The sequence below is a fragment of the Sinocyclocheilus grahami genome, unplaced genomic scaffold (genome assembly GCF_001515645.1).
Source record: "Sinocyclocheilus grahami isolate Dianchi unplaced genomic scaffold, SAMN03320097.WGS_v1.1 scaffold8.1, whole genome shotgun sequence".
NCBI lineage: Eukaryota > Metazoa > Chordata > Actinopteri > Cypriniformes > Cyprinidae > Sinocyclocheilus > Sinocyclocheilus grahami.
Genome location: NW_015505187.1, coordinates 1489222 through 1501939, shown reverse-complemented (window position 1 = coordinate 1501939; position 12718 = coordinate 1489222). Strand labels below are relative to the sequence as shown.

Below are 12718 nucleotides of genomic sequence, written 5' to 3'. Positions count from 1 at the left end.
AATTAGTCAGGTAACTGCATGTGATATGAAAGTGACATTTGGCATTATAACATTATAGTTCAAGGACTGTTGTATCTAACACCACCTGATGTTATAACACAGGCATTATTTATTCTTCTACATTACTTGCGGTCTAAACTGAGGTTTTAAGATCACCAGCAGTAACTGTCCCCTCCCAGCTGGTGCATTTAACTCAGTATTCAGGTTGTGTCTCAAAATCTAACAAGCTGCCTATAGACAGCATTTTGGGCATCGCAGAAAGGTTTCCAGTCCTCAAATCTGCGTAAAGCGTTTATGATGAGCAAAATGCTAAATGTATGTGACTTGAATTTGACATTTATGCTGAACAATTTAGCAATTTATACTGAACCTGGAGTCCAGCTCAGCTCATATTGCATTATATATCAGCGCATCAGAGCTCTGCAATAAATATTTAGTCAAAGTCAGTTAACTGTATGTGATATGAAAGTGACATTTGGCATTATAACTTCATAGTCCAAGGACTGTTGTATCTGATGTCACCTGATGTTATAACTTTAGACTTGGAGGAAGCTTCTGAACTACAATGTGGAATTTTTTTTTTACACGTCTCTCACACGTTAGTTTCCTCTTATATACTGGCCAAGATAGTCTTGAGGAAGAAAAACTCAGAGGTGCACTTATAACTTGCTTCATATGTTATTCTTTAGATGGACTTGGAAACTTTCCCTCTAGTGGTCTTTTAATTTACTTTTGCTGCTTTTATCATGTTAGATGACTATGAGTCAAGAACAGTATCTGTATATTTATTAATTAAGATGACTAAGCCAATATTGCAGAGTACAGTTTCTCTGACTTCTTAAAGTAGCTTTGTAAGACTGAACAAACATGCAGTACTAGCAGATTCACTCCCACCTGAGCTGCATGAGTGAACCTTGACCAGAGATAGAAGTGCTTCCACTCATTACTTTCACACCCACAGAACACTTAACCTCACTTAGTTAACCTCATTCACATGCTGCCCTATGCACTGCAAAAAATAAAAAATAAAAAAGTGACTCTTTCTGCAAGATTTTGTATTCTTGGAGAAAAAATAGCATTATACAATCCTTGTGCAAAGTTACATCGTTATGCCACAAGCTATCATTGAATTATTCATGAATCATTCACGACTGAAAGTCATTAAAATTGTGTCTACAAATATACTGAGATATTGCCCAGTGTTGTTAAGAGTCATAAACGTTTTTGAAACACACACAACTGCAGATATCATATTTTATCACTCTGTTTTGACTTTCATGAAGCTATAGAAAAAAAGAAAATATAGCCTAAATAATTTCATAGTTTCACTTTCATCATTTTACTGTGATGTTCATTTCGTTGGATTAAAATATTCCAGTTCTTTCCTCCACAGAACTGCTCATTCAGGTCAAATAAGTTATATGTTTTGTATCTTTATCACAATTTGTAGCCATTACCAATTAATAGAATCATATTACGCTTATTGAAGTTGTAATTTCATTGCCTTCTAAACAAAAGGCTACTTAATAAGAATTGAGAAGTTTTGTTGATTGTGGTACTTTAGGCCTAAATGACACCTTATCATGTAATAACGACGTTATTTATTCTTCCACATTACTCACGTTCTAAAACGAGGGTTTAAGTTCACCAGCACTAACTGTGCCCTCCCAGCTGGTGCATTTTATTCGGTACTCAGGTTGTCTCTCAAAATATAACGAACTGCCTACCTAGACTGCATTTTGGGCACCATAGACGCGTTTCTGGCTGCGGTACAGCTCTGCTTGGAACGCGTTTACGATGCGCAATATGTTGCATGCGCCTGTGTTACCCACAATGCTGCCTAGGTAGGCAGCTCGCAAGGTTTTTAGGCACAGCCAGCGTCTCAGTTCCGCAATGCAAAGCGGTATCTCTCTCAGAATGTAAGCAGGATGTGTCATTACTGGCGTTATGGATCTACAAAGCGAGCTGCTGAAGTCCATCTGGTACGCGTTCACGTCTCTGGATGTAGAGCAGAGCGGAAAAGTGTCCAAGTCGCAACTGAAGGTCAGACCACCTGTGTATCTTTGACTTGACGTGTTTCAATGTGTTGAAGTGTCGTTTTCTTTAACTCTAGACACTACATTGGTTACTTTTGTATTTTATATGTACAGTGTAATAATGTTTTCTACATTCTTGATGGGTAAATGTGATGTTTTATTATCAAGAGTTTGGTACTGTTGCAAAGAAAGGAGCAAAAGTCCAAATAGTCATGCCATATCAAACGCACACACATACACACATTGACACGTTATCTAAATGGGGACATTCCATAGATATATATTGTTTTCATACTGGACTAGTTATAAAATACTAATAACATAACCCTGACTCACACCCTAACCCTTAAGAGAAGCAAAATACAGCATTTCTATAATTAAAATAAATAAAGAAATATTGTGTCAGATTTAGCTCACTTTTGGTAGTTATTTGTCACCAAAATAGGGTTAGGTGAGTACACACACACCGCCTGATGCAGTAATAAATGATCTCAGATAGTCTTAAAGCTGATTTCTTTGTGCCATTTGTTTTAATGGATATTGATGGGGGAATTTAATAGCATCACTGGTTGGTGAGCTTGAAAAGAAATACCAAAAGACACAGTCAGTATGCGGACAGCTTTGACAGTCTTTCTCATGTTTAAACATGTCCCGGGTGAGCCCTTTGCTTAAAATTTCAGCATGAACAGACATGCATCCGGACTTGTTAGACCTTACACAAAGCATTTTTGCAATTGCCTGCAAATTTTTGTGTGTAAAAACTATTATTGCACATAATAAAATGTCATTCTGCTGATTGTGTGTCACATGATATCAGCACAACGTCCCTTTAAAAAGGCTTTTAAACCCTTTTTTTTCACAGCTGAAGAGTGATATCGTATCGGCCAAAATTTTCATATCGGTGCATCCCTAACTAAATGACAGCAGGTCAGGCTGTTTCAAAGATCTAACTTCACTTTTCACAGCCATTTTTGCAATTACTTCAATACCCAACAGGTTTCTAGGTGATTTTTAGTGGATGTACTGTATAAACTAAAGTCAGTTCCCCTCCAGTTCACACAGATATCCTAGCATAGTAACCACGAATTAACATTGAATATGCATATGTTCTACGAATGTTTGACCAGAACGTGTTTTTGACTGACAGTATTAGTCAAATTGTGGTATCATTTACAAACTTTTTTCCTAAAATATTTTGCTTTAAATATGTGCTTATGCTGTCTTCAATATAAATGCCATTTGGTCTGTTGTTTTGTTATAGATTTTTTTTAAGTGTGTTTTTGGCGTCACTTTTAAGATAACTGGTAGCTCAGTTATATCTAACACACTAGGCTGCTTTCTGACCTCTTGTGTGTGTGTTCTTGATTATCTGTCATTGCGGCTACCAAGATATAAAACATAACACATATGTGTTTCTCCACTAGGTTCTCTCGCACAATCTCTATACGGCGCTGAATATTCCTCATGATCCTGTGGCGTTAGAGGAGCACTTTAAGGACAATAACAATGGGCCTGTGTCCAACCAAGGCTACATGCCCTACCTCAACAAATACATCCTGGCAAAGGTCTGGTAACTCTCTGTCATCATTTAATATATTATCTGCAAGTACAGTTATACTTTTAAGATTTAAAGTACACTACAAGTGCATATTCAATATAATTAAGCATACTTCTTTTTCACAAGGGTTTACTCACTCTCATGTCGTTCCAAATTCATATGACTTTCTTTCTGCCATGAAACACAAACTGAGATAGTTAGAAGAATGTTCTAGTCGCTCTTTTCCAAGCAATTACAATGAATTGAGCTTTTAAGCATCAAAAAGGATGCAAACGGTCCCTTAAAGTACAGTATATATAATTTTTTTTAGATTTCTGCTTTTGTTTTCTACACTAAGCCATAGACTGAAACAGTGTTAGGCAATGCTTTCTTGGCTGTTGATAGTGTTTTGTTAATTTACAGGCCACAGAGGGGACGTTCAGTAAGGAAACCTTTGATGAGCTGTGCTGGACGTTGACATCAAAGAAGAACTGCAAACCCAGCATTCAACAGGGCCTGTGTTCACAGAAAGACTGCTTCAAACTCTTCTGTCTGTTCAACCTGCTCTCTGAAGACCGTTATCCATTAGTCATCATTCAGCCGGAGGTAAGTGAGAGAGAAAGAGGGGCAGATGCAGAGATAAGACATAGTTGCAAAAAAGCATAGCTGAAATGATACAATATAACCAGACTCTGGCTGAAATTTAAAAAATGTTAATATGTAAATCTCATAAAAATATGTATGTAAAGGTAAACAATATCAGACTAAAGCATTCAGAGACTGGACACCATCTAATGCTGGTTAGACTTCCACACTATTGGTTAGAGTCCACACTAATAAGTTCAGTCTGTTCTTCATTTTGTGAACAAAGCCGTTTTATGATGCTTAAGTGAGAGTTGACACTTAAAGCAAGACTGTAAATGTGAGAATCTAAAAGTTGGTTATTCAGACAAAGTTGAAGTGGTCTGAAGCTACAGTATGGTGTTGCTTTTTTGTTTTAAGGAAGGAAGTGACATGAGGAATGGAACTTCATATAGTGAAAGTGGGTTGATTTCCTGATGATAACACTTGTCAAAAGAATATTTTTAATCAAGTAACCAAATCTAAGATGTTGTAACTTGCATTTCTTGTTTTTTTGTCATCTGTATTCTTTCATCTCACCCCCATTTGGTTTTCTTCAACATATAACAAATTAAACCCTTTGAATTCACTTTGTATGGGTGAATCTCATGATAAAAAACATATTTGTCATTAAATATGTCATATTTTAACAAATAAAATGTGTTTTTCCTTAAAGAAAATTAAACCTATATTTAGTCATAAGATAACATTTGAATACATTATATTTTAATTTATTTTACTTTAAATGTAAAATATATTTTTATTTTACTAAAATAACAAAATAAAATACAGTTTATTAAATTAAATTGTGTTTTATTTATTACTCCCACGCTATATCCCAATTGTATTTTATTTTATTTTATTAGTGGGAGTAATGGTAATTTCATAATGATGATAATAATAATAATAATAATAATAGTTTTTTTGTGAGATTCGTCAATAACTATCTTAAAATAGACTTTAGATTCAAATATTTTACCAATGCACTTGCTTTAATAGCTCATATGTTGCAGATGCTAATGTGCCAACCCAAAGTAATGAATGCTCTTTTGCCTCTGATAATTTAGTTAGAGTACCTGCTGAAGAAAATCTCCAGTGCAATGAGCCTGGAGTGGGACGGGACGTTACTGGAGGAACTTTTGTCCCAGAATGTTACTCTTGAGGACGGCATGTCAGTGTGGGAGTTCCTGGAGCATTTGAGTGCTGGCCAGCTTTTGCATGTTGAGAGTAAGGAGGCCTTCAGTCTCGCTGTGGACGATGTTTTCATGGAGATGTACCACAACATTATCAAGAAGGTGACTGATGCTTTAAGTGCAGCGCACTAGGTTGATGCTGTATTATGTGTTACCTCATGGGAATCCTAGTAAATGAATACAAATAATCTGCAACTCAACATATTACTAACACTTAACATCGGCCTAATGTTTGATTCTTGACAGAATAGTCCTTCCTGCATTGTGTAAGAGATGGCATGTCATTGCCATAATCATTTACAATGTTTTTAGTCCCATTCTATCTGTTTCATATTTGCTTTATCCATCAGGGCTACCTGTTAAAGAAGGGGCACGTTCGCAGGAACTGGCAGGAACGCTGGTTTGTTTTGAAGCCCAGTAGTGTGACATACTATGTCAACGAGGACCTGAAGGAAAAGAAAGGAGAGATCCTGCTGGAGGAGAGCAGTGTAGTGGAGGTTGATCAGCAATAACTGTATTCCACTGTAAAATAAAAATCATCAATGCATTAGGCCTCATAACGTTCTCATTTCTCGTCATTACACTCAGAATCTCCCCGATAAAGAAGGGCGACGCTGTCTGTTCTGTGTGAAGACTCCCGTCAGGACCTACGAGATGAGTGCTTCAAACGTGAAGCAGAGAGTAGACTGGGTACAAGGTAAGGGCCGTACAAACAAATAACACTGCTACTTTCTTGTCAAAGTGTCCTAGTTTCTTGAACGATGATGTCTCGTTTTATAGCCATGCAGACAGCATTGAGATTGAGGGCAGAGGGGAAGAACTCTCTCCATCAGGAGCTGAAATTGAGCAGACGCAAGCAGAGAGAAACCCTTCAGAGAAGCCAGAGCAACCAGAGCAGCCACAGTGAACCCATTTCAGTCGAGGCGCCGCTGCACTCTGCTCCAGAGCAGCAGGGGGAGACGGAGAGCTTGGAGCAACACATTGAAAGCATCATTCAAGTAACTGATGGGGAGCAGGGCAAAAGGGAAATGTTCGAAATAGCATGCTACCATATTAATCTTACTGTATCTACAGCATACAGTTTGTGTACTGTGCACATTATGCACATTTTGATCTGCCTACATTTCCTAAAATGTGCAGTATATAATATAGCAATGGTTTTCAACCAGGGGACCTCAGCAAACTTCTAAGTGGGCTGAAAGTATTTTAATTAAAACATTACATTAAAAAAGTAATCAGTAAAAAAGTTTGAAAACAAGCAGCTTTGTCAAAATTACAGCATTCTGTTTCATTAAAATGTGTTGCCACACTACATCCGCTTCTTATAACACATTTTTTAACAGATTCATGCACTTGCATTACTATGACAAATACATTGACATGACATTGTGATGTATTTAAGGGGATATCAGATGAAATTTTCGCTTTTTTTGTTTGTTTTTGCATTTAGTTTCTAGGGTGTCCGCCAGCTCCGGAAACCTGAAAAGAAAACACGCTGCCAATTTGTTATGGGCTGTCTGAGTCAGAAACTGTCTTCCAGTGAGCTGTTTCAGTTTGCAACTGGTTTCTATGTAGATAGCTAGAAATTTGAATAAGACCACCTTTGAGCCATATAGGGATATATTCATGTGTCTTTTGATGTCACGCCTCATGGAAGAGAGGGGAGACATGCACCGAAACAGGTCGCTGTGAGCAGAGCTGATTTTGACAGGGTAAAAAGAGTGTTGTTTTACATGACCACTGAAGAATTTTAACTAGGATGACCATACATCCTCTTTTCCCTGGACATGTCCTCTTTTTGAACCAAAAAAATGTGTACGGGTGGGATTTCTAAATCGCCCAAAATGTCCGGGATTCGGCTTTTGCTTTCTACAGTTGCCAATCATTGTGTGCGTTTTTGTATTAAAGCCCTGCACGGGACTGTTTTCTGAATCCCACTCCCAATTTCTGACCATCACCGCCTGCTCCCGCAAACATTCTAATTTTGAATGAATAATAATTTTCGCGCATCAATATGTGGAGCATTTAAATCACTTTGGATGCAGCTCGTGTTGGATGCAGGGTTGCCAAATGCGCATTTTTACCACGCAATTGGGCTGTTTTTAAACTGTTGCAGCGGGTTGACTTTCTCCTGTGGGTTAAACTAAAGTCCCTATTCTATAGTCTTTGGTTAAACTAAGCTTTGAAATATTGCATACATTACATTTGACTGAAATGCTTGAATTAAAAATGTTTGCATTAAACCTATGATAAAACTGTGAATATCTCTTTGGATTTGAGACTTTAGTCTTTGCAACTTTACAGATCTTCTTTATGCACCAAGAGCTTGTAACACTCCAAAGAGAAAGGAAAAATTGAAATTGCATCATATGACCCCTTTAAGTTTCGTAAAGGATGACCACTGGTAGGAAGCCTTTTTGCTGTGTTACCATCAATCTGCAAAACGGTGTATGTACAGTATATTAGGTATGGAAATGACAAATTTTGAGTTTTGATATGGGATATGGTCATTGCACTACTTTGAGCCCCCCCCCAACCCCAACCCCAATATATGCTTTTAACTTCAAGAGTTTAAACATTATTATACCAAATAGGATCAAATATACAAAATACAAAACCATATTCATAACTGAATAGCATAATAAACTCTATAGTCTCATAATAAACATGCCACATGACAATCATAAACCATGGCCATACTACTGTTTTTATATGTTTGTGGTTATGTAATGTGTTCTGTTTCACATATTATTTTTAAAAAGTAGTTGGTAGTATAGGCTATGTGCTGTGCAGTATTCAGTAAAAAGTTTAATTCTGAACTTAGCATGTGATATTTTGTCTTAAAAATTCTGAGCATGTGTTTTTGTTTGTCCCCCAGAAACAGAGGGAGGTGGAAGCAAAGCGTAAAGAGGAAGAGAAGCAGGAGCGAGAGAAACAGCAGGCAATACAGAGAGATCTGGAGAGACAGCTTGAAGAAGCTAAAGAGGTGAGACAGAGAGAAAAGTTTTTCTGTTTCCTTAAAATGGGTTTTCACACTACACCCGCTTAAACACATCTTAACACATTCATGCACTTGCATTACTGTGACAAATCCATTTACTTAAAACAGCATTTTAGTACTAATAAAGCAGTTATATGACACTAGCCGAGTTTCCATTACCCTTCAAATTGTGCAAATTGAAACTGCGATTTGAAAATAAAGCTAATGGAAACATGTCAGTTTTGCAAAAACTCCCATATATGGCAAAAAGGTTTTTATGCTCGCATGAGGTGGTTTTTCAGGCAATTCGAAAACGGAATATATCACAAAACTGCAATGGAAACAGGTTTTATTTTCGCATTTAAAGGTAACCTGGCATATGTAAAAGTCACATGATCATTCTTTAATGTACTATAACCTCCAAGAAACATCTCGTATGTGGCCACTCGCAAGTATAAAGGGCTTTCCTTGCCATTAATGCTTGGATAACCCCGTATTTACACTGCACACGTGACACATCTGTGGTGCATTATGACTCCGACATGGTCACTCTAGTCCAGGGTTCCTCAAATCTTGCCCTGGAGGGCCAATGCACTGCAGAGTTTAGCTCCAACCCTGATCAAACTCACCTACCTGTGTTTTTCTAATGATCCTGAAGACATTGATTAGCTTGCTCAGGTGTGTTTGATTAGGGTTAGAGCTAAACTCTGCAGGAAAGTGGATCTTGTGGGCCAGATTTGAGGATCCCTGCTCTAGTCTATGCTATTATTATTATTTTTACTGACCCCATATATTTGAACGATATAAATATTAGTCCTTAAGACGGGACATTGTAGTGTTAGAGCATTAGAAACAATATTGATTAAGTTGCTAATTATATAGGCCAAAGAGAAGATGACAGCTACATTGACTGCGATGGAGAAGGAGGTGCAGCAGCAGAAGAAAAGGATCCATGAATTAGAGCTCACACAAGTTAAACTGGAGGAGGCTCTCAATGCTCAGATTCACGACCGTTTAGAAGAAGACAGAATCCGACAGGAACTGGAGAGGTACAGCAGATTTCATAATATTTCATTTTGTTCATCTTTGCCAACACACAAGGACATTATACTTTATAGGCAACTTGCAGAGGAGCAGAAGAAACTGGCAGAGCTTCTCCTCCATCAAAGTCAACTGGAAACTCTTGCTGTGAGGAGTCAGGAGGACTCTTCCACCACAACACCTCCCATCAGTCAGCAAACAGAAGAGAGCAGTCAACACAACACAGAGGTGAGAGACAAATGTGTGGAGAAATAAAGAGAGTAAAGGGAGAGGATGTTTTATAGGGTTGGTTAAATCTGGTTTTTGTTCCATTTCATATTATATTAGCAAAACATTCATAATTTACAGTATTTTTCCATGATCCTTTTCATTGCCTCTCTGATTCTTACAATCAAAGCAGTAAATCAAAGGTCATTACTGTCAGAGAGCTGCCTGAACTCAACAACCCTCTCTAACAGGTTCAAAAAGATGATTATCGTCAACACTGTCAAAACAGACAGTTTCATTCACTCCTTCAAGTGAAATACATTAGTAGAGTAATGTAGGGGAATAGTCAATGAGGTGTAATTTGGGATACAGCCTCTGTCTAAATGATGTCGAGTTAGCATTGGTAACTGTCAATGCTAATGAAAATAATGAAGAGGCTTTCTGTTGGTTTTCAACCGACTGGCTGATTTTTGTCTGATTTGAATGGTTCTGTTTGGACACAATGTCTCCAATCAAACAAAATGTGTCCATCAAGCCCTGTGTGATGACCTGTAGTACTGATAAAAATATGTTAAAAGAACATTCTGGGTTTAGTACAAGTTAAGCTGAATGATTAGTTCAAGCAAAAATACAACCTTTTGTCGTCATATACTGGAATATTTAATTAAAAAAATCACATTTGCCCTTGGCTGTGACCCACCTTACATTTCAGAATTTTTGAAGTTTTTGAAAGTCTCTTATCCTCACCAAAACTGCATTTATATGATAAAAAATAGAGTACAGTAATATTTTTAATAATTAATATTGCTGATAATACAGTACAATTCTATTTTAATATATTTTAAAATATAGTTTATTCCTGTGATGACAAAGCTGAACTTTCAGCAGAAGCAGCAGTTCACATGATCCTTCAGAAATCATTCTAATATGTTGATTTGGTGCTCAAGGACCATTTATTATTATAACTGTTGAAAACAGTTGTGCTGCTAATATTTTTGTGGAAACTGTGATCATTAAAATAAAAACAGCATTTATTTATTTATTTTTTGTAAAATTAGGTCTTTGCCATCACTAATGATCAATTTAGTGCATCCTTGCTGAATGTTTTTTTTTTTTACTTACTGACCCAAATTTTTGAACAGTGTCATAACACACTGTATCACATCACACACGTTTGAAAATGGAGAAGTGTGAATGAGATTTGGACCAAAGGTTTACTTTTGGGTGAGTTATTCCTTTGAAGGACAGTTTTGCTACTGTATCTTTAAGATTTCTTCATGTAAATGCCTTTTTTATAATTGACTGAAGTCCATGAGCCTGCGTAGTTCACACAGTCGTGAACATTTAACGCAAGCATTGCTTAGCTGGACCACCCCTGTTCTAATTACAGCTTGTTTAGTAGTTCATTAACAAACACCTTTTATTTTAAAAGGAGGTACCTCTCCATGAATCGACTTCCACTGCAACACCACCCAACATCCAGCAACCAGAGCAGAGCGGTCAGCACAACACAGAGGTGAGAGCCTAGAAATGTATGGGTCTAACGGAAAAGGGCCATTTGCGCTACATACTGTAAATGATGCTTCAAATCATGCCCTATTACTTTAAGTTCTGACCCCATGCCATATTCTATGTATTTCTATACAGAAAGAATTGCTGAATCAGTCTACTACCACTCAGATGCTGAAACACTGGAAGATTCAGCTTAACCACCTCATGAAGCCTATCACACCAGGAGGTAAGATATAATGTCAGTCCCAGAATTTTTATGACATAAGTAGTTTTCAACTGTCACGTGAATATGAAATAAACAAGATATGTTCCGAATTAAAAGAACCAAAGACTTAAACTACTTCAGTCTGTGTGCACTGAATTTATTTAATACACGAGTTTCACAATTTGAGTTGAATTACTGAAATGAACATTTCCACGGCATTCTAATTTATTGAGATGCACCTGTATAAGCAACCATAAACAGCTGTTTTTTATTTGTCTGCTCATTTACAGACAAAGTTGAGCATCTGTCAGTAAAGCCCACCTGCCCCAGACAGGGCCAGGCCCTCACCAGCACAGAGTTCATTGCTAAGGTTCAAACAGGCATCAGCCCAGAAAAAGGAAATGGTTACAACCCATCACCAACACAAGAAGAGGAAGAACAGGGTTCCTAAATCTGTGTCCTAAATCTGTATATCTATGATGGATTAGATTATACATGTTTTGTACGGCTGGTTTGCCCTGTGTGTTAGGCTGCAGGTTGAAGTCTTATCTTATTATTTATGTACATAGTAATCAGCTTTTTATTATGTACCGTAATATGCACAAAATGAATAGTAAAAATAGATTCAGGAGGCGTTGCACTGTTTGCTGGCAGTAGTCAAACAGACGTTTTAACTCTTTAAATAAGTGGTTGTCCATTTCAAGTTTCCCTATTGGCAAAGAAAATATTTTAAAAATGTTCAGGTGCTTCTGCTGTAATGAAGACTTTTGTGTATACAGAAACTAGGAGTTGCGATATATTAATATTAATCATTAAAATTCCAGAAGTCTTATCATTCATTATCTGAACGTTTTCCAGCATTTACATTACAAATGAATTAACATGACTTTTCTAGTCATTTGTGTGTGTGTGTGTGTGTGTGTGTTTTCACCTACTAATAGCAATTTCTCACCCAATAAAATATTTTAGAACATGGCATAAACAGGAAATATGATCAAAGTCTACTTCAAGTTGTTGAGGCAACAAATTAAACTAAAAAATGTCATCTTACATTTTGATCATTAGTTGTTTTAGCTTATTTTAATGATTTTTTTTTGTGTGTGTCTTGTTTAAATCATTTTAGTTCATCTTAGAAGTTTGCTCTGGGCTCCAGGCCAAGAACCCACCTCTTCAGATAATGCACTGGAATCACAGTTCATTTTGTGGTTTTGTTATGATGTGTAATTCTATGTTTGGACAGTAGAGGGGGTGCTTGGTCTGGGCTACAGTTTCACCTGTTTATATACAGTCTATGAGTTTCACCCCAAAATCAAAAGCACATGTATCTACTTTTTTCAGCAGCACTTTCCCGCCTCAGCCCTATAGATCAGGAGGATCAGAAAAGTC

The 12718-nt window shown here is 37.1% G+C and overlaps 1 protein-coding gene across 1 annotated transcript; it reads left to right on the top strand.

The window, feature by feature from the left end:
- The first annotated feature begins 1865 nt into the window (after window positions 1-1865).
- Window positions 1866-12602, top strand: LOC107590351 (differentially expressed in FDCP 6 homolog). Its single transcript, XM_016279062.1, has 13 exons — window positions 1866-2043; window positions 3461-3601; window positions 3997-4179; window positions 5262-5489; window positions 5738-5884; window positions 5976-6084; window positions 6168-6385; window positions 8266-8373; window positions 9250-9416; window positions 9486-9636; window positions 11048-11131; window positions 11263-11353; window positions 11623-12602. Exons 1-13 carry the CDS (start codon window positions 1948-1950, stop codon window positions 11781-11783), a joined length of 1884 nt encoding a protein of 627 aa, XP_016134548.1. The 5' UTR covers window positions 1866-1947; the 3' UTR covers window positions 11784-12602.
- The last annotated feature ends 116 nt before the right edge of the window (window positions 12603-12718 follow it).